Source organism: Apaloderma vittatum, unplaced genomic scaffold, assembly GCF_000703405.1.
Source record: "Apaloderma vittatum isolate BGI_N311 unplaced genomic scaffold, ASM70340v1 scaffold19157, whole genome shotgun sequence".
Lineage (NCBI taxonomy): Eukaryota > Metazoa > Chordata > Aves > Trogoniformes > Trogonidae > Apaloderma > Apaloderma vittatum.
In genome coordinates this window covers 2,469-29,619 of record NW_009725873.1, presented here as the reverse complement: position 1 = coordinate 29,619, position 27,151 = coordinate 2,469, and the positions used below count along the sequence as shown (strand labels likewise).

Here is a 27,151-nt window from a genome sequence, read left to right as displayed (position 1 = left end):
GTTCAGCAGCTTGAAAGAGTTTTTTAGCTACTTGGACACAGTTCATCACTGAACTATCTATTCACGCCCCCAAACAAAGCATCGGATTGCACTTGTTGTGCTGATGGAACATGTCAGTCTAGATCCAGAAATAGAAGTTATTGAAAATCGGATTTCAATTTTGGGGGCTTTCACAAAAGAAGTTTTATTCTCAAGGCTAATCAATCTTTACGCGCATCATTACAGAAGACAGGAGTCTATACATTTTTGTGAGGCACTAGAGGAACTATCTGTTTCCAATAAAATAATTCTACGCAGAAGGAAAACAATTTCAACAACCTTTAAGCCTGCCTGAATAGTCTTTAGATGAAGAAACAATGAATTTACTCTTTCAATAATACTATCAAGAGCTCTGGTTAGTTTTAAAGAGTTTTTTTCTACATAAGGCCAAAATTCTTTAAAAATTTAATCTACCTTCCTCCTTATTCATTAAAAAAGTACAAGGAAATGGAAAGTACATAAAGAATTGGTCAGGGATGTCACTTAATTCTGTTAAGCAGGGCACTAACACAACACTTGAGGGACTGTGGCACCACAGAATGTCAGATTTCTTTCTGTCATTAGACCTTGATTAGTTAGAGGATCAGGCTTTCCAGCTGATGCCCCTTATATGGGCAGATCATATGTAAACAAACAAACAAATGAGGAAGAGGTACACAAGAGTGCAAAGAAGATGCAAATCAAGGTCCTACTGGGAGGGAGAGAAGTCTCCTCTCCCTTCTCTAACAGCATAAATAATATTTTCTAACTTTCTAACACAAGCTGTGCTCAGGATATTAGGGAAATAAAGTAATTCCAAATTGCAAAACACAGGACCTTTAAAGGGTCCCCTCCAACCTGAACTGTTCTACGATTCTGTGAAAACTTCACATTGGTGAATTCTTTCCCAGCCTGGGACTCGTGTCCAGATTTTCTCGAGAAGCATGCTGTTGTCAGCAGAAAACCAGTTACCATAACAGAAGCTCATATTGCTAAAAGTAGGGATCATTTTTCCGTTGTGTCTTCCCAAATATTGAAGTCCCAAACACGTGAGTTCCCAAATACCGCATCACTCCCAAGTGCTCATTTCCTGTTTGCAAACCAAGCAGAAGTGCATTCCCAGTCTGCTCTTGCTTTTTGTGTTTTGCAGACGCAGGATATGAAAAATCAGAAGTTATCAACTAACTTGGATTTCTTGTAATGAAATAGGCTCCCAACAAGAATGACTTGACTTTTTCCAATCCTGCACACATATGTTCCATTAGCTGCCAAAATGAGTCTTGAAGCAATGCTACCCATGATTTATGACTCATTTGTTTAACTGACTTAGTGGTAGATGCAGAAATGCTAAGACGGGCTTATCCAAATCATGCTTAGATTGGTATTTTAAAAAGCGGGATTGTGTCTGGCACAGTTGAATGCCTAGAGCGTACATCCCAGTTTAAGTCTGCTGCTGTGGTCTGAGGGTTCACAATGTCCAGCTACAGTTCCTGGCTTTTGGCGGTAAAAAGATGATGGTATATTGTTGAAAAGTACTCACTCATTTATTGTTAGTATACAACAGCTTGACTTAACTAATTTTATTGCACCTGAGGCAAATGACAAAACAGTATTTGCCAATCTAATCACATGCACTGGTATATTCTGTGTTTCAGGTGGTCAGTGAAGGCATTCATCCGCTTCAGATCTGGGACAAGAACAGAAACCTCCTTCCTCTTCTGACACAAGCTGTTGAATGAAGTAGTTTGTCTTGCACTGAGGGTTTTGGGGTTATGTTCAGGATTACTCTAAAGGTGTGATAAACAACAGTCATCTGCAAGACAAGCTTATGGAAGAGGAATGGGCTGGGGCATGCCACACAGAAATGGAAGGCGTATCCCACTATGACTATAATCCAGCGGTCCAGGAACAGAGCTAGGTCAACTTCCAAAAGAAAGCATCTACAAAAAGTGAATGTATTACAAGTTGCAGTGTTCAAAATAGCTGACTGGACGTAGACAGTAAAAGAGAAGTGTCAAGAGCAAAACTAGCCACTTGCTGGCCACAGACTGAGTCACTATTGAGATACACTGAAGTTTACAACAAAGATACAGCTTATAAAGAGAGACTGTTCTGACAAAAATAACATCTCAGTTACTAGTTCCATTAATAGCAGATATTTTGAACAGCTAACAGTTAACATTTTGAAACCAGGAAGTAACCAATACAGCATACCAATAATTATTACTGTGAAGCTTCAGCAATGGATTTATTTCAGTACTACTCAGACTAACCAATATAGCTCATGAGCTCTCCTTTGTGGCAAGGACAATAAAGACATTGATCTTGTGCAAAATTCTCAGCAATTCTCATCTTTTATTACAGGAGGATCAGTTTGCCTCAAGAACAATGCCTACAAATGCAGTCTGGCTCACCCTACTGCAACCTGAAAGTTATGAAAGAAGCCACAGTCGGGGCCTCTGCCCACAACAGTCATTAAGTCTTAAAGCCATTGAGAAAAATAGTTTTTAGAGCACTTCTCTATGCTAGGGCTATCACTGTCCTCAGCTAAATTAGCTAACAGCTTTCCAATTAATAAGACAAGGAACTAAAGCAATTAAGTATGACTGGCCAGAAACAGAGCTGAAAAAACATACATACAAACTTTGCATTCCCTTGTGCTCATACTCCAGTGTCCCCTCCTGCTTCCTGTTATTCCCTGTTTCTAATCAAAAGCTTTCGTTTTCCACTCCTCATATTCTTCAGTCACAATTAACATCTCACTTCTACTCTGCAAGACAGCATAGCATCTTCATTTTCCCCTTGTATAATCACACCAGGGAATAAATTACTCCAGAGGAGTTACTAGAGGCTAAATGCCTCACTCTTCAAGAAGTGACCGAAAGACACAAAGCAAGACAATGAAGGATAGAAGACAGAAACGTTAAATGTGTCTTTCCACAGATGTTAAGAGGAAGATTTAATCTTTTTCTGTATAACCCATTTGTTTCTTTTAAGGAATTAATGTTTGTTTCCTTCTTCCAAACCCCTCTCAGAGGAAAGAAATGGACCCTGTCAAAAGAATATAGAAATAGATAACTGGTTTTACTTACATAACTGGATCAAACATATTGCGAATCTTTAGACATGGTGTCAAGCTGTTTGGTGGTGAATTTCTTCTATCTAGATGAAATGCTACAAAGAAAAAAATAAATTTAATAGCATTTATTCACAGGAATAATACCATCTATTTAACAAGTGTCAACTTAATATATTAATACCTATCTAGTTTCACTCAAAGGAGTACTTTCCACTACACCTGAAAGAGCTTCAAGCAAATTAAGTTCCTCACAGTCTCTACTGCACTGAAAAAAGTGTATCATACTTAGTTTTTAGATTTACAACTTCAACATTTGAAAAAATAATGCACTCTCTTATATCCAGACCACAGTACATGGAAGGAATTCAGGATATTTTAAAAAATACCATATAGTTGAAAAGAAACTATTTGCATTACATTGCCATGAAAAGACAGATATTCTCAACATCTGGAGCAATTTTTTGGAGCTGCAGGTTAACCATTCAGTTTTAACTGCCTGAAGAATTTTAATTTCTTCAAACTTCAGAGCAATTTGCTTCCCGTCTGATTAAGAAATAGGGAGACACTTAGATGGATGTTGTACTGCAGTGAAAATTGTTGAACACTCTACAGGAATGGAGCTGTTGTAACCCTATATGCTCTGCCCACATGATCAGAAGTTTGCAAAAACCTGAAGCCAAACACACTAATGATAAAACAGATGTAAGAAGAAGAATGGAAATCAAAAAATAACAGAGTAACACTCAAAGCTGAACAATCCCAAGAAATACATTCTTAAGTTCTAAAATAAATACTGACTTCTCTACAGTTCAAAAGTTCTACATGTGGGAGTCGCAACAGAAGACTGCACCACAAGGAAAAGGAGTAAAGGAACCCTTCAGATTCAGGTAAGGTAGTTCCATGCCTTAAGAAAGGCCAACAAAGCAGCAACAGAAATCGAAGGGGATAAACTGGTAAAACAACTTCCAAGGCTTGAAGGCAGTTTTACTTTGAAGATTGAGATGAGTAGATTCAAGAGTTTAAGCATACGATTAAAAATCTCAGCAAGACAAAACGATGTTCCAAAGTGATACGTTCCAAGTGTGAGATGTCTCAATTTGGGGCAGATGACATGCCAGGTTTGTGCTCTTACTGCTGATCTTTTAAAGTAAAATCTTGCAAGTATATCCAAAATACAGGAACACCACTGTTCTTCTGTATGTCATCAAAAGGAAAACCATGTCATATAGAAGAAATTTAGTCACATGGAAGGCACTGCATGTGAAAGACAAGCACTAACCAAGAGAAAATTCACTGCCTGCACGTACAGTGTAGACAAACTGGCTCCTTATGTAAATCTCTGAGGCAGGAAAGAAAAAAAAATAGAAAAAGTAGCCTCAAAATCTAATATGGAACGTACCGTAAGTTTCCCAAAGAACTACAAATATTCTTATTAAAATACACACACATAGACAGTCATGAACACCTCTAGTGAGTATCTGTTTTTTCTTGGCAAGAGGTTTTTAAATATGCTGGTGACACTGCATCTATCTCCAAGCTGCCTATAGTTTAAGGACAAGTCCTTTTTCAATAGCACACGGTTTTGTAAAGTTTTTTGCTCACAATTAAAAATTGTACATAGGGTATACGAGAAAAAAACTTTACAGAACTAAGCAACATTGAAAAACAAATGGACTTACCTTACTCATGTAGGTTGGCTCCAGCAGATCAAGGAGCAGTGAAATGTCACCAGCATATTGAACACTGGGGCACCACACCATACTGGAGAAGGTGATCTGGGGTGGCCTAGTCATGGACCTGGACCTGAAAAGGCGCGGGGTTGAGGAAATTATGTGCTGATTGTTAATAGCTAGGTTTATTCAGCACATGGTTTTAATCCAAGGATAATGAACGGTGAGATTACTTGCAGAGGCCCTAGGCCGAGAGGATCAACATTTCTGCGAGCTGTTTGTGAACTCCAAAAACCCCAGATTGTTGTTTAAGGCAGCAGCTACACCACTGAGCCATGCAAAAGTATCTAAATGGGGAATTTCATGCTTTAGTGTAGATCTCTATAAAACCCAAGTTTTCCCTGCTCCAACTTTTTAATAACCCTGATGTTCTTTTGATTGGAAGATCTCAGGTGCTTGCAGAGACAACTTCAACTAGAGCACACCACCAACATAAAACTTGCCTGCTACCCATGCAATGCTACACAGTAACAGGAGAGCAAGTGTGCCTAGGACAGTGCAGCATATGGAAACGAATTCTGCTTTCTCTCAAAAATGTCTCGAAGTCATGGTAAGTTAAAAGAAAGTTTTGCAAATCAGATGGAGCTTTTTAAGTATAAGGGGGGAAAAAAAGCCACAGAAATCAATGAGGTACAAAATTAACACTAGCACTAAAATGTATACCAGAAATGGGACCAAAAGGGCAGGCTAGGGGAGACTCAGGCAAGTTAAAAATAATGCTGTCCCTACACAGCAGAATTCAAATTAGCGTAGTTAACAGATGTTTCCTGAACTTCATTACATCTACACACCTACAACAATTAATTCTCTCCCTCTCTAAAAAAAGAAAATGTTTAAGTGGCAAACCTATTCAGATTACAGTACTGATCATTTGAAAATATAGACTGGTGTGGAGCATACAAAACGTTCCCCTCACGGTAAGGGCATAAGCAGACATTCCTGTGGGACAGCAATCTAAGCTACACCGTAATTAACTAAGCGCCTCACATGCCATTTCTCTTCCTAAACAGGTCTCAACAGTACGGCTTACAAGATCAGTGTAAAAAGGTGGAGATGAAAGAAGAAAGCAGAGGCACAACTTTGTGCATAAAGTCAGCGGCAAGAACATTTTTAGGACTTTCATAAATTCCCCTTGGACTAGTGAGCACTTTCAAGAAAAGGAAGCTACTTTGTATTTCAGTCATAATATACTTTGTTTTACTACCTTAAACTGAATGTGACGGTACCAGTCCCGATTCAAAGAATAGCAGCAGCTAAAAGCATGTGCTTTCAACAATCTCTTTCACTGTGACTGGAATATGTCTATAATGGAAGAAGTGACTCTTGCACAGACTTGGAAATGAACACCTAAGACGCTGTAGTACAGCTTTCTATACCTCTTGAATTACCACTGTATTGCTAAAGAGATCCCCCAGTATCAGCACCATGGGTTACAAGACAGCCCAACAGATCTTTAGATGTGGATGTGATACACCTGATAAAGTTGAAGACTTGCATCAAATACAGGTAACTCTTTCTGAAAAACAGATTTATTAATGTTAAGCCACATATCACTTTAATTTATTACATACTAATTTCATAGAATCACAGAATTGTCAGGGTTGGAAGGGACGTTAAAGATCATGTAGTTCCAACCCCCTTCCACTAGACCAGGCTGCCCAGAGCCCCATCCAGCCTGGCCTTAAAAACTTCCAGGGATGCGGCTTCCACCCCCTCCCTGGGCAACCTGGGCCAGGGTCTCACCACCCTCACGGGGAAGAACTTCTTCCTAACATCCAATCTGAACCGATCCATCTCTAGCTTCAATCCATTCCCTCTAGTCCTATCACTACCCGACATCCTAAAAAGCCCCTCCCCAGCTTTCTTGTAGGCCCCATTCAGATACTTGAACGCCACAGTAAGGTCTCCTCAGAGCTGCCTTTTCTCCAGTCTGGAGAAACAACCTCAACTCTCTCAGTCTGCCTTCATAGGAGAGGTGCTCCAGCCCTCTGATCATCTGGACATCTTGTGCTGTGGGCTCCAGAACTGGACGCAGCACTCCAGGTGGGGTCTCATGAGAGTGGGGTAGAGGGGGAGAATCACTTCCCTTGACCTGCTGGCCACGCACCTCTTGCTGCAGCCCAGGATTGGCTTTCTGGGCTGCAAGTGCACACTGACGGCTCATGCTGAGCTCCTCGTCCACCAGTAACCCCAAGTCCTTTTCTTCAGGGCTGCTCTCAGGCCAGTCACTGCCCAGCCTGTATCAGTGCTTGGGATTGCCCTGACATAGTAGCCCTCCTTGTCAAAGGCAAGAACAAAAAGATAAAGCATTTAGTTGAAAAAGTTGAAGTTATGCTCTTTACAACAGAAGGCTCTTTGGTAAACAGAGAAGATACTACTGAATGTTATTAAGCAAGGAGAGTGTGGTTGACTTGAGGTTTAATACAAAAGACTAGCATGGGATAGATACAGCATTTTACAAGCATAAAATCCAGAGTTTTCTTGCAGCAGTTAAGAACTGAGCTGCATTTTTGTTTGCTTGTTTAATATTGAGAAAGGATTCTGTTCTCACAAGCCAGGGAGGAGGGGTGTCATTCACACAAGGTAACAGGTTATCTTCCATGTTGCAGGATGAAATATCACCCTAGATGTGCTACTTCAGAAAACCTCCTTATCTCCAGAGCTGTCAAAGAACTTTAGCTATTGCTGTTAGCTCAGCTACAATGGAGCTCTGCCCACCTTTCTTTAGAGATTCAGTTATCACAGGCACGATAGGATAATAGGACCTGTTCTTTGAAAACCAAACTGAACACACTAGGAATATATTTTTCCCCCTCTGTTTAATTAAATTACACTTTGCCATGATCAAGATTGTTTTTCAATTCACTGTTCTCATCACCTGTTTTCAAAACATCACTCCTATTTGTTCATCATTCTGAGTTTACATACCCATTCTTTTTTTTTTCTGACAGGTACATCTACTGTATCTAGTAGACAATATTTCAAAGGAAGTACACCAGACTTTATTACGATCCAGTTAAAAATAATAATAAAAAAAAAATTTAAAAAATCAAACTGCTTGTCAAAACACAGGCTGCATCCTGAAGGACTGGACAAAATGCCACAGTGATGCTTGAACTCTAGAAGCTGTCAGACAGCAGAGGCTAGATCTTCATGCATGCTACAGGTCCCATATTTAAAATGCATGTTATCATCTACCAATGATCTAGTACATACTGGCAGGTTAAGAGGCTTACTTCTTCAATTGCACATGCTCTGGGTATTGCACTCTGCTACAGAGAACTAACAGGTGTCAGAAGGTTAAAAAAAATTTGACCTTGAAATTTATATTCACAAGATTAAAAACTAAAAATTCATTCTGATTTTACACGCACTGAGTTTGTTCAGCTTCTAGCAGTCTTGAAGAATATTTAGATTTATGGGCTTCTATGTTCAAACATCCAAAGTGGAGGAAAATTTAATTCCAGTTATTTATACTTTCAAAAATGAAGAAAGCAACACATAGATATGGGATTCTTAACATCAGGAAAGATTGAGCCATGGAACTATTTTCAACAGTCACACAAAAACAAGAAACGTAAAATAGAAAGAAAGAGCCTTTGCATGCGAAAATCTGCTGACTACCAAAATACACGGAGCCCCCACGCGACCCACGTCACTTCAGCCACTATTTCCACACCCTTCTGTTAGAGCCAAAGTATGTGACTGCAATTCTTCAAAGATCTTTGCTGAACACAAGCATGACAAGAAAACTAGGAAAATTGCTATTAAAAGAACTGAAGCAGGACAGATCTTAACATATCCTACTCATGAGAAAGCACAGTCTTACGTACCTACACTAGGAAACATACAGCTGAAAGCCACAGCTAAGAAATAAAGGTATTATGTCCACGCTCACAATATGCTAAAGTAGGTATCAGGTGCTCAAATTCAGATGCCACCTAACAGTAGCTACTACAGCAGCTGTTTCTGTACAAAATTTTGGAAGCTACCATTCTGCTGAGAGACTTGAATGCGTATTCCATGTAGCAAAGGAGCACCTGAGCTATCACACACTGAGAAGATGAAAAAAACCTCAGGCTGATTTCTAACCAAGGACAGAATATTATGGAGTGATTTATTTTACAAATAGCACAAGAAAAACTGACAGGAACTGAGTAGTAAATGAGAAATTCCAGAACTGGCGAGTTTTGTTTCACAGTCTGTACTCAACAAGATACTACGCAGAAGACTCAGCTTTATAATATACGGAGTTTGCAGAAGCTACGTTCAATTTAAGTATTTGAAAATATGTCATGACAGTATTACAGAGATGGAACAGAGACAGCTGTAGACAAAGCCCACCATTTCTGCACTGCACCTAAACCAGTCACACATCCCTAACAGACAATGTCCTAGAAGGAAAAGGCTTTGCAACTCTCATAATGAAGTTACTATTCACATCTTGCTAAATACAATTCTGAGAAACTGAAATCATGTAACACGGCTGTCACAGCAGAATGCCATGTTATTACTGCTGCAAGACAATGACTGCAGAACCTCAAGCCTGCAGAAGTACTCGCAAGATTTATTTTTTTAAAAAGCAGCCCTCATTTCCAATGAATGATTTAAAATGAGAAATGTAATGCTAAAACCAGCAGCATAACTTTGAGAAGTACATAATGATATTCCAACATAACATTTTGCATAGACAAGCAAAAATGGGTCCTAAAACTACTACAACCCTCATCAGATAATATGTCAAGTATCTGCAAAATATTTGGCTTTTCAAGTTGAGAGAAAGAATTGTTTGGTTTTGCTTTGAACCTACAGAAAAGCAGAATTTAAGACCCAAGGGCTGAAAGCATACACAGAAGTTATGAAAACATGCAAATAGCCTGGGACAAAACTAGAATGTTAGCAGTACTTTTACTCATGCAATCAAGCTTGTTACAGCATAAATGTTCCAGACCACAAAGAGGCTCTTTGTCTCTGGAAAGGAAATAATCACATTGGAAGGAACCACTTTAAACTGTACTCTTTTATAGGAAACAACGTTTTTATTGTTTCTTACAAATAAAAATGTATACCACTAAAAAGCAAAAGAAGGAAGCTTATTACTACTTGCATTAGCTAATCTAAAACCAAAATTAGCATACTCCAGAAGACCACAGATGAAAGTGCAGTTGCTTGCCAGTGGGAATTTTAATTTGAAGTGGGACTATAAAGGACAGAAAGTCTGGTTTTTAACCAGGCTTTTTTCAGCATCTAGTTCAATGCATCAGACAACCTTGATAACATACAATTAAAAAAGCTGAACTAAAAACTGGAGAAGCAACCACACCGTCTTTCCTCACCATCAGAATAAGCCAGTAAGTTTATAAATTTAGGATTCTGCACAGCATTTACTTCAGTAAAGAGATAATATACCATTACAGAAGAACGTAAGGCAAGACATAGACTCAGAGTCAAAACATTTAAATAACTGGCAATTAAGATTGCACATTAAACATTCACCTTCACACTTAGATCCGGACAGAAATGACCATTCTTTTTCATTGCAACCCAGAACCCAAGTCTTATAGCTTCAACTTTTCATTGACTAAAAAACCCAACCAAAAACTGAAGCTTAACATGAAGAAAGGCAGATAGAAAAAGAACTAGGAAAAGATGACCACTGCGGACAGACAACTGCAAACCCACTCGATTCTTGGCACTTGACTCCATGATAAAGCTGAGAAGTGACAGATCCCTGCAAAATCCATGTATGGCAGCCTCCTCTATGAAAGCAAATGCTTTGCTGCACCAGAAAACTTGCAATACAAATGCCCAATGTAGAAAAACATTTATGACAGAAAGGAAGCACTGCCAGGAGAAGCTCAAAATTCATTTTCTGCTAATCGAGGAGTCTTCTGTCCCAGCAGTCTCCCTTTCAAAACAACAAACATCTCTTCCTCCAAACTCCATCTTTAGGTACGTGAAAGATAACAGAAGGAAACTCAAGTCTCCCAGCTCCAATTTACGTGCTGTCGGGTACAACCATTCACACTACTTCCAGTAACTAAACCATGTCAGAATTTGACCAACTAAAGAGTTGTAAGTTTTCTAAATTCATGAAAAGGAACAAGCAACTCATTTTGGCTACATGCCCTCTGCTGTATTTCTGCAGTAGCTATAAGAGAAAAGCTCATTTTACTTGAAAACACAGCAGACACTGAATGCAGAGATAATATAAATCTATTGAACAAGTAGAGAAATAGCACTGCCAGTTCATAACAGTACTTAAAGGTGTGAGAGAAAAATCTTTCATGTTCAAGAAATGAAATACCATTTAGAAGCTATATATAGAAATTCAAACAATTATATAGGCAAAAAACTTCAATACCTTGGCCTTGCCACACTTTTGATGGTATTACTAAAATTTTGTCACATGCTGCAGAAGGTTGCATCCATTTCCAAACCAAGAACTCAGCACCGCCTATTCTTCGTGTCTCTGTGTGAACTCTAGATTCATTTGCCGCAAGAAAGTCAACTGCTCTACTCCAGACTTTTCCCATTTTCCTCCTTAAAAATGGAAGCAAGAATCACAAAGTTAGCATTACAACAACCTGCATAGCTGACATTGAGCCTGTAAGAGAAATCCAGTGGTTTTTTTTTCCCCCACCTGTGCCATTAAGAATCTCCAAAGTATTACACTATGAAACTTACTGAAATGATAACCTATTTATTTATATTTTTACTTACTTGCATGTAAGGAAATTCAGTACTTCTAGTGAGAACATACCTGTCCTGAGGTTGTATTAGAGAATCACGCACGTGTAAAATAGGCATGTAAGGCTGCAAGTCTTTATTTTCAGAACATGCCTCGCTGTGACTTCTTAGAACATCTGAGGACATCATGAGAAAAACTCGTAACTACATCATTCATGCAAACATTAAGAAAAATATCAATTCTGCTAATGGATATCTATTCTGAAGACTCCACCCAATTTCAGAAGTTAAAGTTACAGTGTTTTAGGCATTTTGAAGCATTTTTCCTCCTAACTAGGCTGGAGGCAAATCAAGAAAAATAACCACACACAGTGCCTACAAGTACCCAAAACAGCTTTGGAATAAAGCAAATAAGTTCTTGCAGGTACTCTGGATTGGTACTTTTAACTGTTAATGACAGCCACCTTTGAAAATAAAGTGCTTTTCCCTCACCCCAAACAAAACTTAATTTGCAACCAAAAATGTAGGAAAATATTAAAACAGGCAAACAGCTTCAAATTGTCTACCATCTCTGTATTTATGATGATTGCCATAGGTGAAAGTATTCAGAAAATCTAAGTTAAAAGGTAGCTCAAAACAGTGCTTAAAAACTACAAACTACTGAAAACATTGTGGCTTCAAGCAGAAAGGCAGAATTTCAGAACTCAGTTGTGGATTCTATTTTAGTAACATAATTTCTGCTCAAAGTGACTAATTAAAAAGCTACGTTTTCTATAAAAAAAAAAACATTACGGATGGAATTGATGGCTAACAGATTTTAAGAGTGGATATTTTTACTGAAGATAGCTGAAAAAACAGATACGGAAAGCAACTTGTCACCATATTTCTAGTCAAACATCACACTTGTATTTGTTTCTAATAGCAAGATAAGATATCACCAAGGCAATGAGAATTTATTATATCCATGCTGATGTAACTCATGTGTTACAATCTTTACACATAACCAAGACTTTTGGTATAGAGGATGATGGGATTTTTTATTAAAAAAAAGAAGATAAACAAAACACATGAACCACACATTTGACCAAGAACTCTGACAGCATAAGGACTGACAATTAAACAGTCAAAAACCAAAACTGAATTAATGTCAGTACTTTGAAAAATTATACCGAGCTGATACAGATACATCAGATGTGACTCAGCAAGCCATACCTATGATTTTTACCACCATATCATACATCTGCCTCGTTTCTTCTTCCTCTTTTGCCCAGCGGTATTTCATGTAGTGCAAGACTCCCCAAACCATTGCTATACCTGCATTAAGATGTATGATAACTCTTTAAACGCTATTAGAACACTGGTTATTTAACAGTTTACAGCACATACTTCAGAAGTTTGTTGTACTAGTTAACCTTATGAAGTACTTTGAATTTCAAAGCTGGTGAAATACACTGTACTCGCTGTCAGTATTTTAGATTTTTCTATCCCAGCAACACGAACTCTTAAATTTTGAAGAGCAGTTACCTTTAGAGAAACCTCTCATTGTTTTAACAACAGCCTGGTATCTTGTGACTGTGGTTTGAAATTTTACCCATTTGTCAATAAAATTAAGCATTAAACCTAACTAGAGAACTATCAAAGACTAAATTAGTTAGCCTTACTGAAGGACTAGATATATTTTTACAATACAGTCTTAGATTTTTTTGGTGACAATCATGTTGTGCATCTGACTTCTACCAAGACTAGAAAATCCTCTTTTGTAGTCATGTTTCCAAAGTTCCTGGGATAACAGTGCAATACTCTCAAAATTAAGGCTATCCTGTCTTTTTACTGAGCATTCTGCTTTTTGAAATCACTTCAACTTGGAATTTCTGAAAGCCACAAGGTATTGCTGTGGCAGGGAAAAACACAAGAGTTCCCAAAGAATGAGTATGTTGGACTATTAGGGCGCCGGTTAGAGTGTGGTTCAATCCCTGTTCGGTCCCCATGTGTTGCCTGATCTAGTTGAGAGGCGTCCCTGCCCATGACAGGGAGGCTGGATTAAATGATCTCTAAGGTCCCTTCCGGCCTAGGCCATTCTATGATTCTATAGCAGCAGAAGATAGCAACCGAAGTGAAAATACAGCAGTGCAACAGAAGTGCAAAGCAAACTGCACTGGAATCAAGATACTGATAGGAAAACCAAGTTTTACAGCTGAATAAAAACTTTATCTAAACACAGTTTTCTTTCCTCCCTGCATTTACATAAACACAAGTTACAACAAAAAAGTGTGATTCTTTTTTAACTTACCCAAAAACAATATTGATAACCTGTGAGTTACATTAACAAACGCACGGCGGAAGCGACACCTGAAAGACATCTTTGGACTAGTGGATTCCAGATACTTCACATCTGTCACATTAATGACATCCATCTCATTAGGGTCATTGCTGAGACACCTATTCAAAAATATACATATTTATGAAAGGATATATGCTTTTAGAAGAACTTAAGTTACGAAATAAAGACCACTTACTTTATGCCAACATCTTCCTCACGATTCAAGATCCATTGTAACGCTCTGTTAAGTACACTTTCATATTCTGGATCTAAATTCTGTCAAAAAATCCAATTGTTAATGAGTCATTTCATAAATAATCAGAAAATTATCATACAACAATAAAATTCAGATACTGCATAGATTAGTAGCCACAACAATGCAGTTTTGTTCCTGATTCTTCAGATTTTGCAAAGTATTGACTACAAAATGTGAATCTACCCACGCTATGAGCAAGTTATCAGACTTCCTAGGATTCCTCAAACTAAGGACTGTTTGAAAAGTCAAGCCACATTCACTGTTTTATTAACAACTCTAACCTACAAGAAAGAAAATATTATCCAGCCACTAGGCGGTGCTCATTGAAAATATACTTCAAGAGAAAAACTGAAACTAGATATAAACCTAGCTGAAAATGGGTCCTGTAAAAGCAGTTCACATTTATATTTAAAAAAAAAAAAAGAAGCTTGAGGAAAATATTTTGTAATTAGTCCAGTGTTTGTGGTCCAAGAAATCCTGTTACTACGTAAAAACTGATTTTTATTTTTTTTAAAATTAGTTGGTTTCAACTATTATAGGAGAACATTCACTTCCATCTGAGCTACGGGTATCTATCTTTCATAGCTCTTTTCACGTTCTTTTGCAGAAAAAGAACAGCAAAAATGGAAGTTACTATTGTATTTGAAATTATATTCTCTAAAAAGATTTATCTCTACCTTTCCTTTGAAGCTCACATAATGTAACTGGCCTAGAATTAAAGGTTAAGCGCTTAAGAAAAAAGAGTAACTTTTATTTTCACTTTGAAAGTCAAATATTAAAGTTTTATCACTGAAATTCTTCAAAGGAGTTGTATTTATACTCCCAAAGCAAAGAGTTAAATGAGACTTCATGCAAAGTCACACATTTTTGTATGAAATTTGAGCTTATGACAGCTAAAACAGTTGTTACGATAACAACTATCATTCTGTCAGCACAACAGATAAGGCCATCAGTTATGTGGCATCAACTTAATTTTTCACAATATATTCCCACCATGCACTACTTTTAACAGATACACAATACCTTTGTCAAATCACAAGCCAGTATTAGCAGCTTCTTCATGATGCTCTTAACATTGCCCCTTTTTTGTCTACTGTGTAGATGTTTGCCAAAATGTAAAATTTCTATCGATTTGTACATTAAGAGTCACATAGCTTAACTTCCCCCCTCCCACCCAATCAAAGAAATTTCATACTCTCAGCCATTTAAAGGCTTAAATTAGTTTTCCACTGAAGGGTACACCAATGTGGGCTAAAATAAACCTTACAGCTGTCAAGACAAGGCAAGAGTCATCTTTTATTTGGAGAGTGAGGCAGGGGATTGACTGCAGAGAGTGGGATTTCATAACACCGCACGCTTATCAAATTAACCAAAAGGTGGTTTTGACCATCTCTACTTCAAGTGTCACTGAACAGTGTCTCTGTACAGCCACCGCCTGTCAGGACCGCCACACAGATCCACGTGTCAGCCTCTCCTCCCAAAGAAAGACATCACCACTTTCTTAGCAAGTCTCAAAACATAGGATACTGATTTTTAGAGAAGCTTCTAGAGATCTGAATTTCAGAAATCTACAATTTTCGTGTTGGTCAAGTATCTCCATCAATTCAAATAATATCCTGGTGTTTTAATTAAAGGGAAAAAAACTGCATGCAACTGAAGCACTACTGTCTTTGTTTCTCTGCAATTAGGCCACTTTCTTTCACCTTCCCTCTCATTCAAAATCTTAGTACCTCCCCAAATAAAAATCAGATGGCATGTGTTAAAGACATCAGTTGCAAACATTTCCAAGTAATATCCAATACTAAGTCAAAATCTAGTCAATACACTACGTATGAAACCAGACCTTACAAACTGTAACTTACATAAATCTTATACACAACCAATGAAAAATACCTCGTCTGCTTACTTTTAAATACGCAGCTGCCTCCTGGACGGTAAGATTTCTTTGAATGGAGCTGCCACATTCATGTTCCCCTGGCAAAAATAAAATTTTGTTTATTTTGATCTACTCATTACTGCATTATATAAAATAAAATCGTCTAAACAGAAGCTTACAGCTCATACTATCTACATAAGCAACAGTAGCTCAATAATTCTCACAACTTACACTAAAAATATGAAAAAAACCTGTGAATAAATTTCTCCTTCAAGAAAAGTTTAAAAAATTAAGATCGTCACGGATCACATCAATACAACTAACTTCATATACCGCTCAGAAAGTACATTTTGGTATGCACATTGAAAGTAGAACGGAAGAAAGCATGAAGAACTATCAAAAAGGTGTAAACATAAACGGTTGCTGGACCCTGACTCAAATTCTTCCAAATAATTTCCATTTACTCTGAAACACATATTGTATCTTATACAGATCAAGTTAGTCCCAGTTGCAACATATGCATAATAGTATTTCAGGCACTACAAAGGTACTGCATTTCAGACTGGTCTCATTTATCATAATAACTCATCACCTTCCTCAACATGCACAAAATCCCAAATATGTCCTGAAACTGGTAGTTTTACCACCCTCCCAATTGTTTTGAGAAGTATGCTGGAGTAGTCAGGAAATAAGGTATTATATGCACAGTAAGTTCTCAGAGCCACATGGCATCATCTTCCCAATTTTCTTTGCTAAACTGAAGGTACTTGATTCACGTAAAAAAAAAAGAAAATAAAAAAAAAAACCTCAAGCGTGTTGGTATGACTTACAACATAAAGTCACACAGAAGAACGAAATCTAACACCAGTTTTATCTGTCACTAGGCCATCACATCTGAAGAACTGTCGGGGGTTCTGAAGAACTGTCAGGGAGTCACAAATCACTTTTTTCCCTGACTTTTCTTAAAAAAATAAAATTAAAAAAAAATCCTTAGTATCTATAACTATGATTTTATTGTGCCAAAAGAGTAACACAGGAAACAACAAATTCAGTCTTTTGCTGGCTCAGGGTTACGCCTGCCTTACCTTCCTGAATCCATCCCAAAGCCATAGCAGGCTAAGAAAGATTAAGATACTCACGCATATATAAAGTATAACCCTTTGCTTATACTCTTATAAAGTATTTAAAGTTCAAATTACTCCACACTAGAATATCGTTTAAATAGAGCAACTTCACGTATTAATTTCCTACACAAATGCAAAAGTTCAAAGCAATCTGAGCAAAAATTTAGAAACACTAGCAAGCCATGGGGAAGCACCTTGAGGTCTCACTCACAATGGGGATCTCCTATTACAGGTGTTGCAACCAAGCAAAAGTCCTTCTCAGACTTTGCTAAAGCAAAGTTTTGTTCAGTTACACTTCAACAGATTTAAGTGAATTTGGCCTTGCAAGCTCATCAGCTTAACAGAGATGTTCTTCGCTTACTGCTGGGTTATATAGAAATAGGAACACTGGTTTTAGGAGCGCTCACAGCACGTCTGGCACATGCACTGAGCAGAAAAGACACTACTTTAAAAGTTGTTTCACTTGATAATTAACATGTCTTAGACTTTCAAAGTGCCTCAGGCTACTGTCATAGCAAAATAGAGAGATCACTGGTGAAAACTGACACCATCTCTGCCAAAAAACCCACTGAATTTAGAAGTCCGCACCAGAATGAGAGTTCTGAGCTATTCTTGTATGCAACTCAGGCAGATATTCTTCTCACGCAGCATAAACTCTACAACCTGTAAGTTTACGTGTAACCATCACTGATTTCATTTTTCAAGATTAACAGCCTTGGGAGAACAGTGTATCATACCGATACAGTCTCTGACGTAAACATACTGTTTTAAATCTAACTGATGGAATAAATATAACAAAGCTAGAAAGTATCACTCAGGCAGATATTCTTCTCACGCAGCGTAAACTCTACAACCTGTAAGTTTACGTGTAACCATCACTGATTTCATTTTTCAAGATTAACAGCCTTGGGAGAACAGTGTATCATACCGATACAGTCTCTGGCGTAAACATACTGTTTTAAATCTAGAACTGATGGAATAAATAAAACAAAGCTGGAAAGTATCTCTGTAGAAGCCAAATGTACAATCTCAGTCAGGTATTGAGCTGTATCACGTAAGAAAGTCTGACAGGTATTCATTTATTTAAGCTTTTTTTTGTTGTTGTTCAGTAAGACCTGAAGTCTTCTTGGGGTCTTTCTAATGCAGAAAAAGCCTATCAGTCATAACTTGACTGAACAAAGCAGCTTGTGACAGGAGGGAGATGAGACACTTCTGCTTAGGAGCTTGCTTGTTTGTTGTTTTTTAACAATCCAGGTAAGCAGGAAAGACCATTCATGAAATAACAAATAATAAAAAGGGTGAGGTTAATACACAGAGAGCAAACAAAACACACAAGCAGGAGACCAGACTGTGAAAAGAGAATTCTTAAAAACAAGTTTCAGTATTCATTTTAGATTTTCAATCTTATGAGAACACAGTATTACCTCTTCCAAGAGGACAAAAATTCCCTTGGATGGGGTACTACTTTAGTAGTTCTAAATTCAAATCTTATTTGTCTTCTTCCAGGAATTATGTTTACGCAGTATGCAGCCAACACACTGAGTTCACAGCTTCTGTTCCCATTTTCAAAAACCAGCAGACAGCTTCCTCGCAGTCTTGCTTCTGCATTTTTTCTTATTTTTCTTTTTTCAAACTCTATTCCCTCTGAACAAGATCAATAGTTAAAAATGCCTTTGCTGCCTAGGCTCTTACAATGGTTTAAGGCCCATCAGTTCAAATTACCCTCATGCAATGCTGGGGAGAAAAAAAAATAAAAATCATTTTCATTTTGCCTCTCACTCTTGAAACAAGTAAGTTGACCAAGAGTTTACAGAGTTTCAGTCCTGTACAAAAAGCAGCTGGAGATGCAGTCTCTCATTTCGACTTACTTATTGCTGAGAACAATTTAAAAATTTTCCTCTGAGAAACTCAAGAATCTGAAAGCCTGACTGAAGTCAGACAAGCGTCTGTTTCACTGCGAACAGCAGGATATTCCTATATGCCACTGCAGTCACCGCTTTAGCTAACAGTGCTGCAAATGAAGGCTTACTTTGAATAACTTTGGTGCAATCACTAACCACTTGGCTTGGAAACCCACTTTCCATAGTCTGAGCCAAAAACGTTTCCCAACTGTTCCATTTGAGGCCCTGTATCCAGGAATAAAACAGAAGCAGAGGCAAAAAAACTTTACACAGGTCTGCTACAAGATACATCTGTTAAAATGTCTATTGTGAGCTTACAGAAAGCAGGAATCTTTGTGCTCAAGCTTTTCGTGGGCACAGATCAATTTCAAATGCAGAGAACCATTCGACTTATCTTTGCAGGCAGGTGAGAAGTAACACATCCCAGTAAGAACCATAAAATTACCTTTTAGCTTACTCTAGTGTACTTGGGCAAACCACATAGGGAACTGAGTTCTCCTAGAAATACTAATGAAGAGCAACTCAAGTCTCAGTTCTAAAGAAACATTTAAGACTGTTCTCACTATTGGTTTCAATACAGAAAGTCAGATCTGCTTTTCCATGCAAGCTAAAATATATGGAGCTGAGTTTCATTTGGGCATTTAGCTTAATTTACAAGCTGCAGCATATGCAGTTAAAAGAAATATTCATATTTTTTAAACATTTGCTCTGTAATGAAAATCATTCTCTTGAAGTACCAAAACCAAACCCCAGTGGAAATGTAATACTTGAAGGAACACAAACATAGATTTAGCACAGATCTCTAGCCTGTAGCTTGATGTGATACAATCAACCAACCAACCAAAAAAAAAGCCGACCACGTATACAACATTTGTTTAGCAGGTCTCATGCCCGCAGGTTACTTACAGCAGAACACTAAAGTGGGTAGCTGAAGAAAAACAGGAGCAGAACAAGTGTTGTGAGAGTCAGTAGGGATGACTGATCTCCCAAAGGCAAATTCAACAGTTTAACAGCACCACAAAAAACCAGAACCTGCTAAAGAGTCTTTAAATCACTGGTTGGAAAGGGCACAGCATCAATTGTCTGAAAAACTAAAGATTAAGGAGAGGGACAGGACAGAGAACCTGTGACAGGAATCAGATGCAGGAGCTGACACTTGAAATTAATAGTAAGTAATGCCGAGTGTTTCGCCAGGATTTTCATCCAGCTATGTATTTATCAGTAAGCTTTATCACATACAAAAGACTAATTCATCCCTGCATCTCGAGGATGTATGCTGTCCAATAGCTGAGAAGGAAGCTGTCTAAATCTGATAGCTCATCACTCTGTGAAGAATGCCAAGCAAAAGAAATGTCTAACTAAATAAAAATTCTTTATGTACAAGAAAGTAGGGTCATACCCACTGCTTCTTGTAGGTATGGTGGTTAGGTTTACTCATTTTGCAAGCCTGACTGAAAATGGATGTGATCTACTGAAGTCTCTCCAGAAAGACAAAGACATCCAGTAATTAACATATGTCTAAGTGAAGTCTAATTTAAATAAAGCACTAATTTAAATAAAGCACATTATTTCAGTTTAGGAGAAACTGGTCAGCACTGAAATATATACTATGTAAAGCTGCTGCTTTGAAGAAAGGCCGAACCATTAGACAAGAAAACAGGAACACAGACTTCAACTCAGAACTGCACAAGCAGATACTGTTTCCCCCTCCAGTTTCTAGTGAGGCAGGCATTACTCACCATAGGCAGACTAGTAATTCTGAGAACAGTGATGCATTGAAGGCTATCTATTTTTATACAGGATAATTGAATCATTTCACATCAGATCAGAGCACCACAGTAAAAAATAGGCATCTACAGCTGGAACAGAATATCTTAAATCAAATAAAATTAACAGTTACCCTGACTTTTTTTCCCTCAAACAACGTTCAGTGTTTTACCTTCTAAAATAAAAGCCTCATCACTTGCGCTCCAACTGAAGCTGACAAGGCAAGAAACAAGCTCAGTAAAAATAAGATGTCTAACAAAACAGAGCTAGAAACCAAGTTCTGAAGTTACTATATTCACGGTAGTCAAGATGTTGAATAAAGCTTAACAGAACACACTACTACAAGTTTCCAGTCTGCCTTTTTAATATTAATAGTTATAACATGGACAAATGATTCATAGCCAAGTATGAAATGAGAGAAACTTTTCCAAGTATCTGACAGAGAGACCTGAAAAGCACCACTTTTACTAAAACTGTATTCCTTTACTTCTCTTTCTTTTGAAGCGATGCGCTGTGTCTGATACCAACACTTTTAAACGCTGCATCTCTCCACCACCTTCCTCTGTTGTGTGACTTTTCAACAGTTTCCAGATACTGTGCCAGGTCTACATCAACATGGTATTCAAACAAACTTCTTCCTCTCATACTTTAAGAAACGGGGCGTTGAGGACAATGTCTAAGCACAATGAATTAGGTCACTCTTCAGACTCTGTGAAAGCTACTCTGCTGAGCAACCAGGTAATCCTGCAATACAGCTTCAGCTTGAGGTGGGGGGAATCATCTAACCAGGAAGTATAGCTATCTTTTCTGAAAGTAAATACGTAAGATTCTCTTGGCCAGGGATAAACTGATAAAGATTAATGCACCTTGGAGACCTGGGGAAGAAAGCAGTCATCTTGGAGCATAAAAAATTCCTCTCTTAAGGCAGAAAAATAAACATTTTTAGAAGTGTAGGTGCACGGCTAATGAAGAAAACTCACTTTCTTCCACAGATGTGGAAATGAGGTGCCAAACCCTTTTATCCAGGCAAGTATATTGTTTACTGTATGGCCACCTGAGGGTCAGATGACACGCTGAGGAAACAGCAAGGAGCACAACCCACTGCTTCCACTTCACACAAGTCAATGCTCTATTGCACACAGCTGTGGGCCTCGTAAGACATTCCTACACACCAGAGGTTGGCCATCCCATGCGGACAAAAAAAAAAACATTAAAAAAAATCTTTTGGCCATAATGGTTTATAGCACAGCATTACCTACTATTTATTAAGTATGAAACAGTTTGAAACAGATAAAAACCTATCAACATGTAATCGACCTGTGAAAGATCAACACTGCAAGGCATTCACAGTTAGAAAGGAACAAAATGAAGACTAAAGCAACTGTTATTTTGCACGTACTAAGGATTCTTGCACTATTTGGGGTTAAAGAACATTGTAAACAAGAAAAAAAATGTGGGTTTTGTCCAAACATCCATTTTATTCACTGCAGATACTGTAAATGCTCTGGAGACAAGAAGCTTCTAAAGGAAGATTACTCTTGCAGTTTAAAAAAGTATTAAGGAGCTGCTTAAATCTCTCGCAGATTTCCTAGATAGCCCTGACATATAAAATTGTCAGCCTCATATCTGACAGAGTTGTTTCCATATTTTTTAAGGTTTGAGAAATGTCTGTAGCAGCTGAAAGTAGTGGAAAAGCCGTCCTGGTGAAACTTGCTGTTGCAAAACAAGCAGTTGGCACAAAGAACAGTAAGACTTAAAAAACCCTGACAAACTAACCAAAAAACCCTGAGCCACTGCCTCCTAAATGCGTTATGGATTAAATAAGCAAGGATGATCAATAAATGGCTTAATAGTCACTAAATAAATTCTACTGTAACTCACACTCACCAGATGCCAAAGTTATAAACAGGGTATTTATCATTTCTTGATTGTGATGGGTAAGTATCTGTGCAGTTTAAAGCTGTGTTAATTATGACTCCAGGCAAAGGGAGGGTATTCTTTACTTTGAATATTCAGTAATTAATACTAATCCTAAACACCACCTCTGACATATTACTATATAATTAGAATGGTCAAGTTGGACTATTTTGTCTAATAAGGCAATCTTGTTCAGCCACTGCTGTTCATTACATTAGTAACCATTTTCTGACTGTTGGGAATGATTTTGTTTTTCAGACATTTTTCCACCATAGTGAAATAGCTACCTTTAAAAGAAATTACACAGTCCTCTCCACATACTGCATACTTAGATTAATGAAATCAGATTAAGAAAGCATTAAGATATTAGATCAAAAACTATACAGGATCACAATATCCAACATCACACGCCATTAACTAAAAAACACTGCAATGAAAGGAACTACACTGGTGAAAAAGGCAGCATAAGTGAACTAGAAACAGGATTTTTATTTCCCAAAAATGGAACTCTAAATGGCTGTTAAGGCCCCAGCATATACCAGTTACTGCAAATCCCTATCTGAGCAGAGGCTTCTTTATAGCTGTTTCCATAACACTCTTAGTCACAATATTTTTAAAGTGTTACCTGCTACTTGTGCCAATTTATCATGAAGTGCATATAAGCTGTTCATCATGAGACTTTTTTCTTCCTAGAATTAGAAAAAAACACATTCAAGTTAAACCAAACATTAGCAGAGATGCATTTGCTTCTGTTAACCCCAAAAATCTTTATATACCATGAGAAAAAAAATTGGGTTTACGCATATGAGGTGCAAAGCTGTAGAGTTTGCACAAATCAACAGTGATGCAAGCAATAGATTTCTGAATCAAAGTATTCACAATACTGATTTTTCAGATCTTAACAGACTGCATCCCAGACTTCTCATGGATCTGCCAGATAAAACTGACCACTGAAAAGGTCATTTTAATACTACTGAGAAAACAGTGCAATAACTCAAAAGTTTGGTGGGTTTGTTGGGTTTCTTGATAGCTACTACATAAAAATTCCACAGTTTTATTCTTAATACATGTGCAGCAACACTTAATATAAGCAACTCTAAAGTACCACCTGGTTGTATTCCTGCATCAAACTCATAGTATAGCAAGATTTTTGCCATCTACCTCCAAACTACAGTAACTTAATTAAAACCAAAGAAAAAAAACCCAAAAGCTAAAAACAAAACAAAACAAAACAGAAAGCTGTGGACTATACAATTTTGTTGATACTTCCTGCATACGCCACTAGTATAAAAAGACCTATTTCTCAAAATAAGCATGAATATGAGATGTCATAGAATTGTTACTTACAAGGGAGTTAAACTTATCAAGATATTGAGCACTTTCATTGAAATATCATAGAATCATTCAGCTTGGAAAAAACCTTTAAGATTGTCAAGTCCAGCCGTTAACCTAGCAATGCCAGGTCCACCACGATATCCAGAAACATTTTATATTGGAAGGAATTACTCAAAGAATGAAGAAGGGAAACACATAATTACATACCCTGAGTACTAAAGGTCACTCTAAAACACTGGAGGTTTTGAGCTGGTTCTGACTCCTGGGGCAGAGTCAAACGGCTGGCTGAGATAAGACTAGAGCCTTTAATCAGAAAATATGCAGGGAAAATAATTTTCCAGTTTGTGCACCTGCTGATTACACTCACATTGAAAAAAAAAAAATTTTAAGTTTAATTCCCTAATGCACCAGAACTGTCTGACATAATTTTAAAATTTGAATGCTCACACTTTTTCCATAAGAAAATTGCTACCAAAGAACAGAATGCTTTTTCCATGATAAAATATTTGACAGATTAATTCATATAGATGATTTCAACAATTACCAGGATCACCTCTCACTGTTCTGATGCTATAAAACTATCATTAGGATTAAACAGATACACTTGGTACTACCCAGGAAACTAACCAACCTTACTAAATCACTTCCTGGCTGGAAAACACTAGGCACAGCAGAAGAGGGAAGTCTGTCCTCTACTACACACACACAGCAGCAGTCGCAAGTTAATTTATTTGCCATAAATACACACAAGATTTTACTAACAGCTATGCAGACAGACATGTGAAAAGTTTTTGTGACTAGATTCTTTCTTCTTAAATTAATGGCCAGGCCACATAAAGAAAGAAACTGAGCAGTATAACCTTTGTAGCTACTGAACAATCAAGCACAGAGTAGGATTACTAGGGAAGAGTACACAAGAAACATAGAAAAAACATTTAAAAAAAAGGTTCTCAAGCTGTCAAGTCCAGTGCATGAGATACAATGTCTCTGTGCTAAAGTTATTCAGAACTTACCCCACAAAATTCAATTTCTTTCAAAAGATTCAGAAGTACCTTCTACCCAACAAGCCAGCCAAGGCCACATATTTAAAACAGACAATTATTCATTTTTGGAGGACTCAATCTAGATACATACACCAAAAAAACTCCATGCACACAATTATCTTGCAATACACCAAAACACATGCTTCAAAACTAGGAAAAATACAGACACTTTCAATGGTGAACTCTCAAAAATGGCTATCCCAATGTTCCAGTTGAAAGAATGAATATAGGAACAAGTAACAGAGTAGAATCCAAGTGAAAACCATAAACTTGTAAAGCCATTTTCTGAATGACGCTAACTCTTGCTCTTCTGTGGCACTAAATAAGATCCTGGAGTTTGAAGTCACTCATCTCTTACTGATTGTCATTTCAAGGTTGAGAAGCCAAGTGGTAAGAGACAAATTGCTAAATTTAGTCTCAAAACTTACACAATATAATTTTCCCTCATAGCTCTACCACATAAACTATGTAACATGTTCTTAGTATACAAAGCCACCAGCAGGCCACAGACAAAACCTGTAATCCTAGTTATGCCTGAGATGAAACACAAAAAATTAAAACATGAGTTGCAAGAAGTACGTTCATCTTATGCAAAGCATTCTGAAGCCACATCATTCTGAACAGATCTATATTGGTTTTATACAATCATTTGATAGACTAAAATCTCTATTACTTACTTTTTGTAGTTCTTCACTGAAGGGATTCTTGACTGTCAAAAAAAAAGAGAAAAAATTTATTCTTTCTAGAGTCTGAAAATACTAAAAATGTATACCAACACTTGATAAAAACACTGTAATATTTAGGTAAAACCAAACAAGTCTATAATATGGCAAATACCGATTAGACAGCTATTAACCTCTGACTTGACTCAACATTTAATAATGCACTATACTAACATTTAGGTTAAACCAAGACGTTGTATATCTGCAAATTTCACACTATTTCCAAACAAAACTGTGCTTGCCTTTTGTCAAACTCTTGCTTTAATGATTCAATTGTACTGAAGTAATAATTTGAACATTCTACTTTTTAAGCATCTAATTTAAAAAATAAAACTTTTTTCTTTTACTACACAATAATCCATATAACACTAAACTGTACAACTCATCAGCATTTTCTGTTTTCAAAAGAGTAAGGGATGACACACTGAGAGCTCAGGTGAAAAGTGCAGTGGCTCCATGATCATTCCTTCCTTTCTTTCTAACTAGTAAGGTTCTCTACTATATTCTTCTTGACTACAAATATATATTCTTCAGTGAAGAAAAGCTGAAATCAGACAAGTAATTTATGTTACGTTTCCACTTGGGACCCACCAGCTGGTAACTGAAAAGTTACCAAGGCATGAAGCAATCACCATTAAATTGAGCACATTGTCTTGCCTTCCTTCCTAAGCCACCAGCTCCTGCTTCACCCACAGTTTGAGCTTACACACAAATCAGCAGTTCTACATGTTATTCAGACAGAAAATGAAGCTTCTACTAACCATAGTTCACCAAGCACAAAAACAAAGGAAAAAAAAAAGGTATCCTGGGAAACATGACACAAAGTTCAAGATGTAGGTTGTAAATGTCAGCATATCGATGCTGAAAGCCCATCAAGAACAGGCAGCACTTGAAGGGGTACACAACTCCATGTACAAGAAGTAGAGTTCTTCCAATAGGAAACAGTACGTTTCACTACTTCGAGGTCTGAACATCTGCATAGAGAAACTGGATGTAATCTCAGCCTAGGAAGAATTGTGCACATTTTGAAATCTTGCAGTTCAGCTTTCTATACCAAGGCATAGTAAAAGGCAAGTACCATCTTAAATAGTGTCTGAAATACTAATTCCATTTATGTGGTACAATTACATCCACCACCCCACACACCCCAGATACTGCAGCTGTAACACAGCATTTCTGCTTACACCCGAACATAACTCGGCAATGGCCTCTAAATGTGCTAACCTATTTGCCTTCTTCCCACCGTGCATGAAGATATTCACAAAACATCAAGAAATGTCTCCCCAAGTCAGCTGATTGACAATATCTTGACTCCTGAACCGTATGCCATTATTAGTAAGCCCATCAGCTGATTTAGTTATAAATGGGAAAAA

General features: G+C 37.5%; 1 protein-coding gene across 1 annotated transcript in view; it reads right to left on the bottom strand.

Annotated features, from left to right (window-relative positions):
- LEMD3 (LEM domain containing 3) overlaps positions 1-25,765 on the bottom strand; it is a gene marked incomplete at its 5' end in the record, with an annotated part of 27,120 nt that extends 1,355 nt beyond the window's left edge. Inside the window, 9 exons of the mRNA XM_009873088.1 lie at positions 3,111-3,192; positions 11,192-11,370; positions 11,591-11,693; positions 12,730-12,831; positions 13,808-13,956; positions 14,034-14,113; positions 16,000-16,067; positions 23,304-23,367; positions 25,734-25,765. Of these exons, the coding sequence (XP_009871390.1) occupies positions 3,111-3,192; positions 11,192-11,370; positions 11,591-11,693; positions 12,730-12,831; positions 13,808-13,956; positions 14,034-14,113; positions 16,000-16,067; positions 23,304-23,367; positions 25,734-25,765 (859 nt within the window). The remainder of the gene's footprint in view (positions 1-3,110; positions 3,193-11,191; positions 11,371-11,590; positions 11,694-12,729; positions 12,832-13,807; positions 13,957-14,033; positions 14,114-15,999; positions 16,068-23,303; positions 23,368-25,733) is intronic.
- Between the last annotated feature and the right edge of the window lie 1,386 nt (positions 25,766-27,151).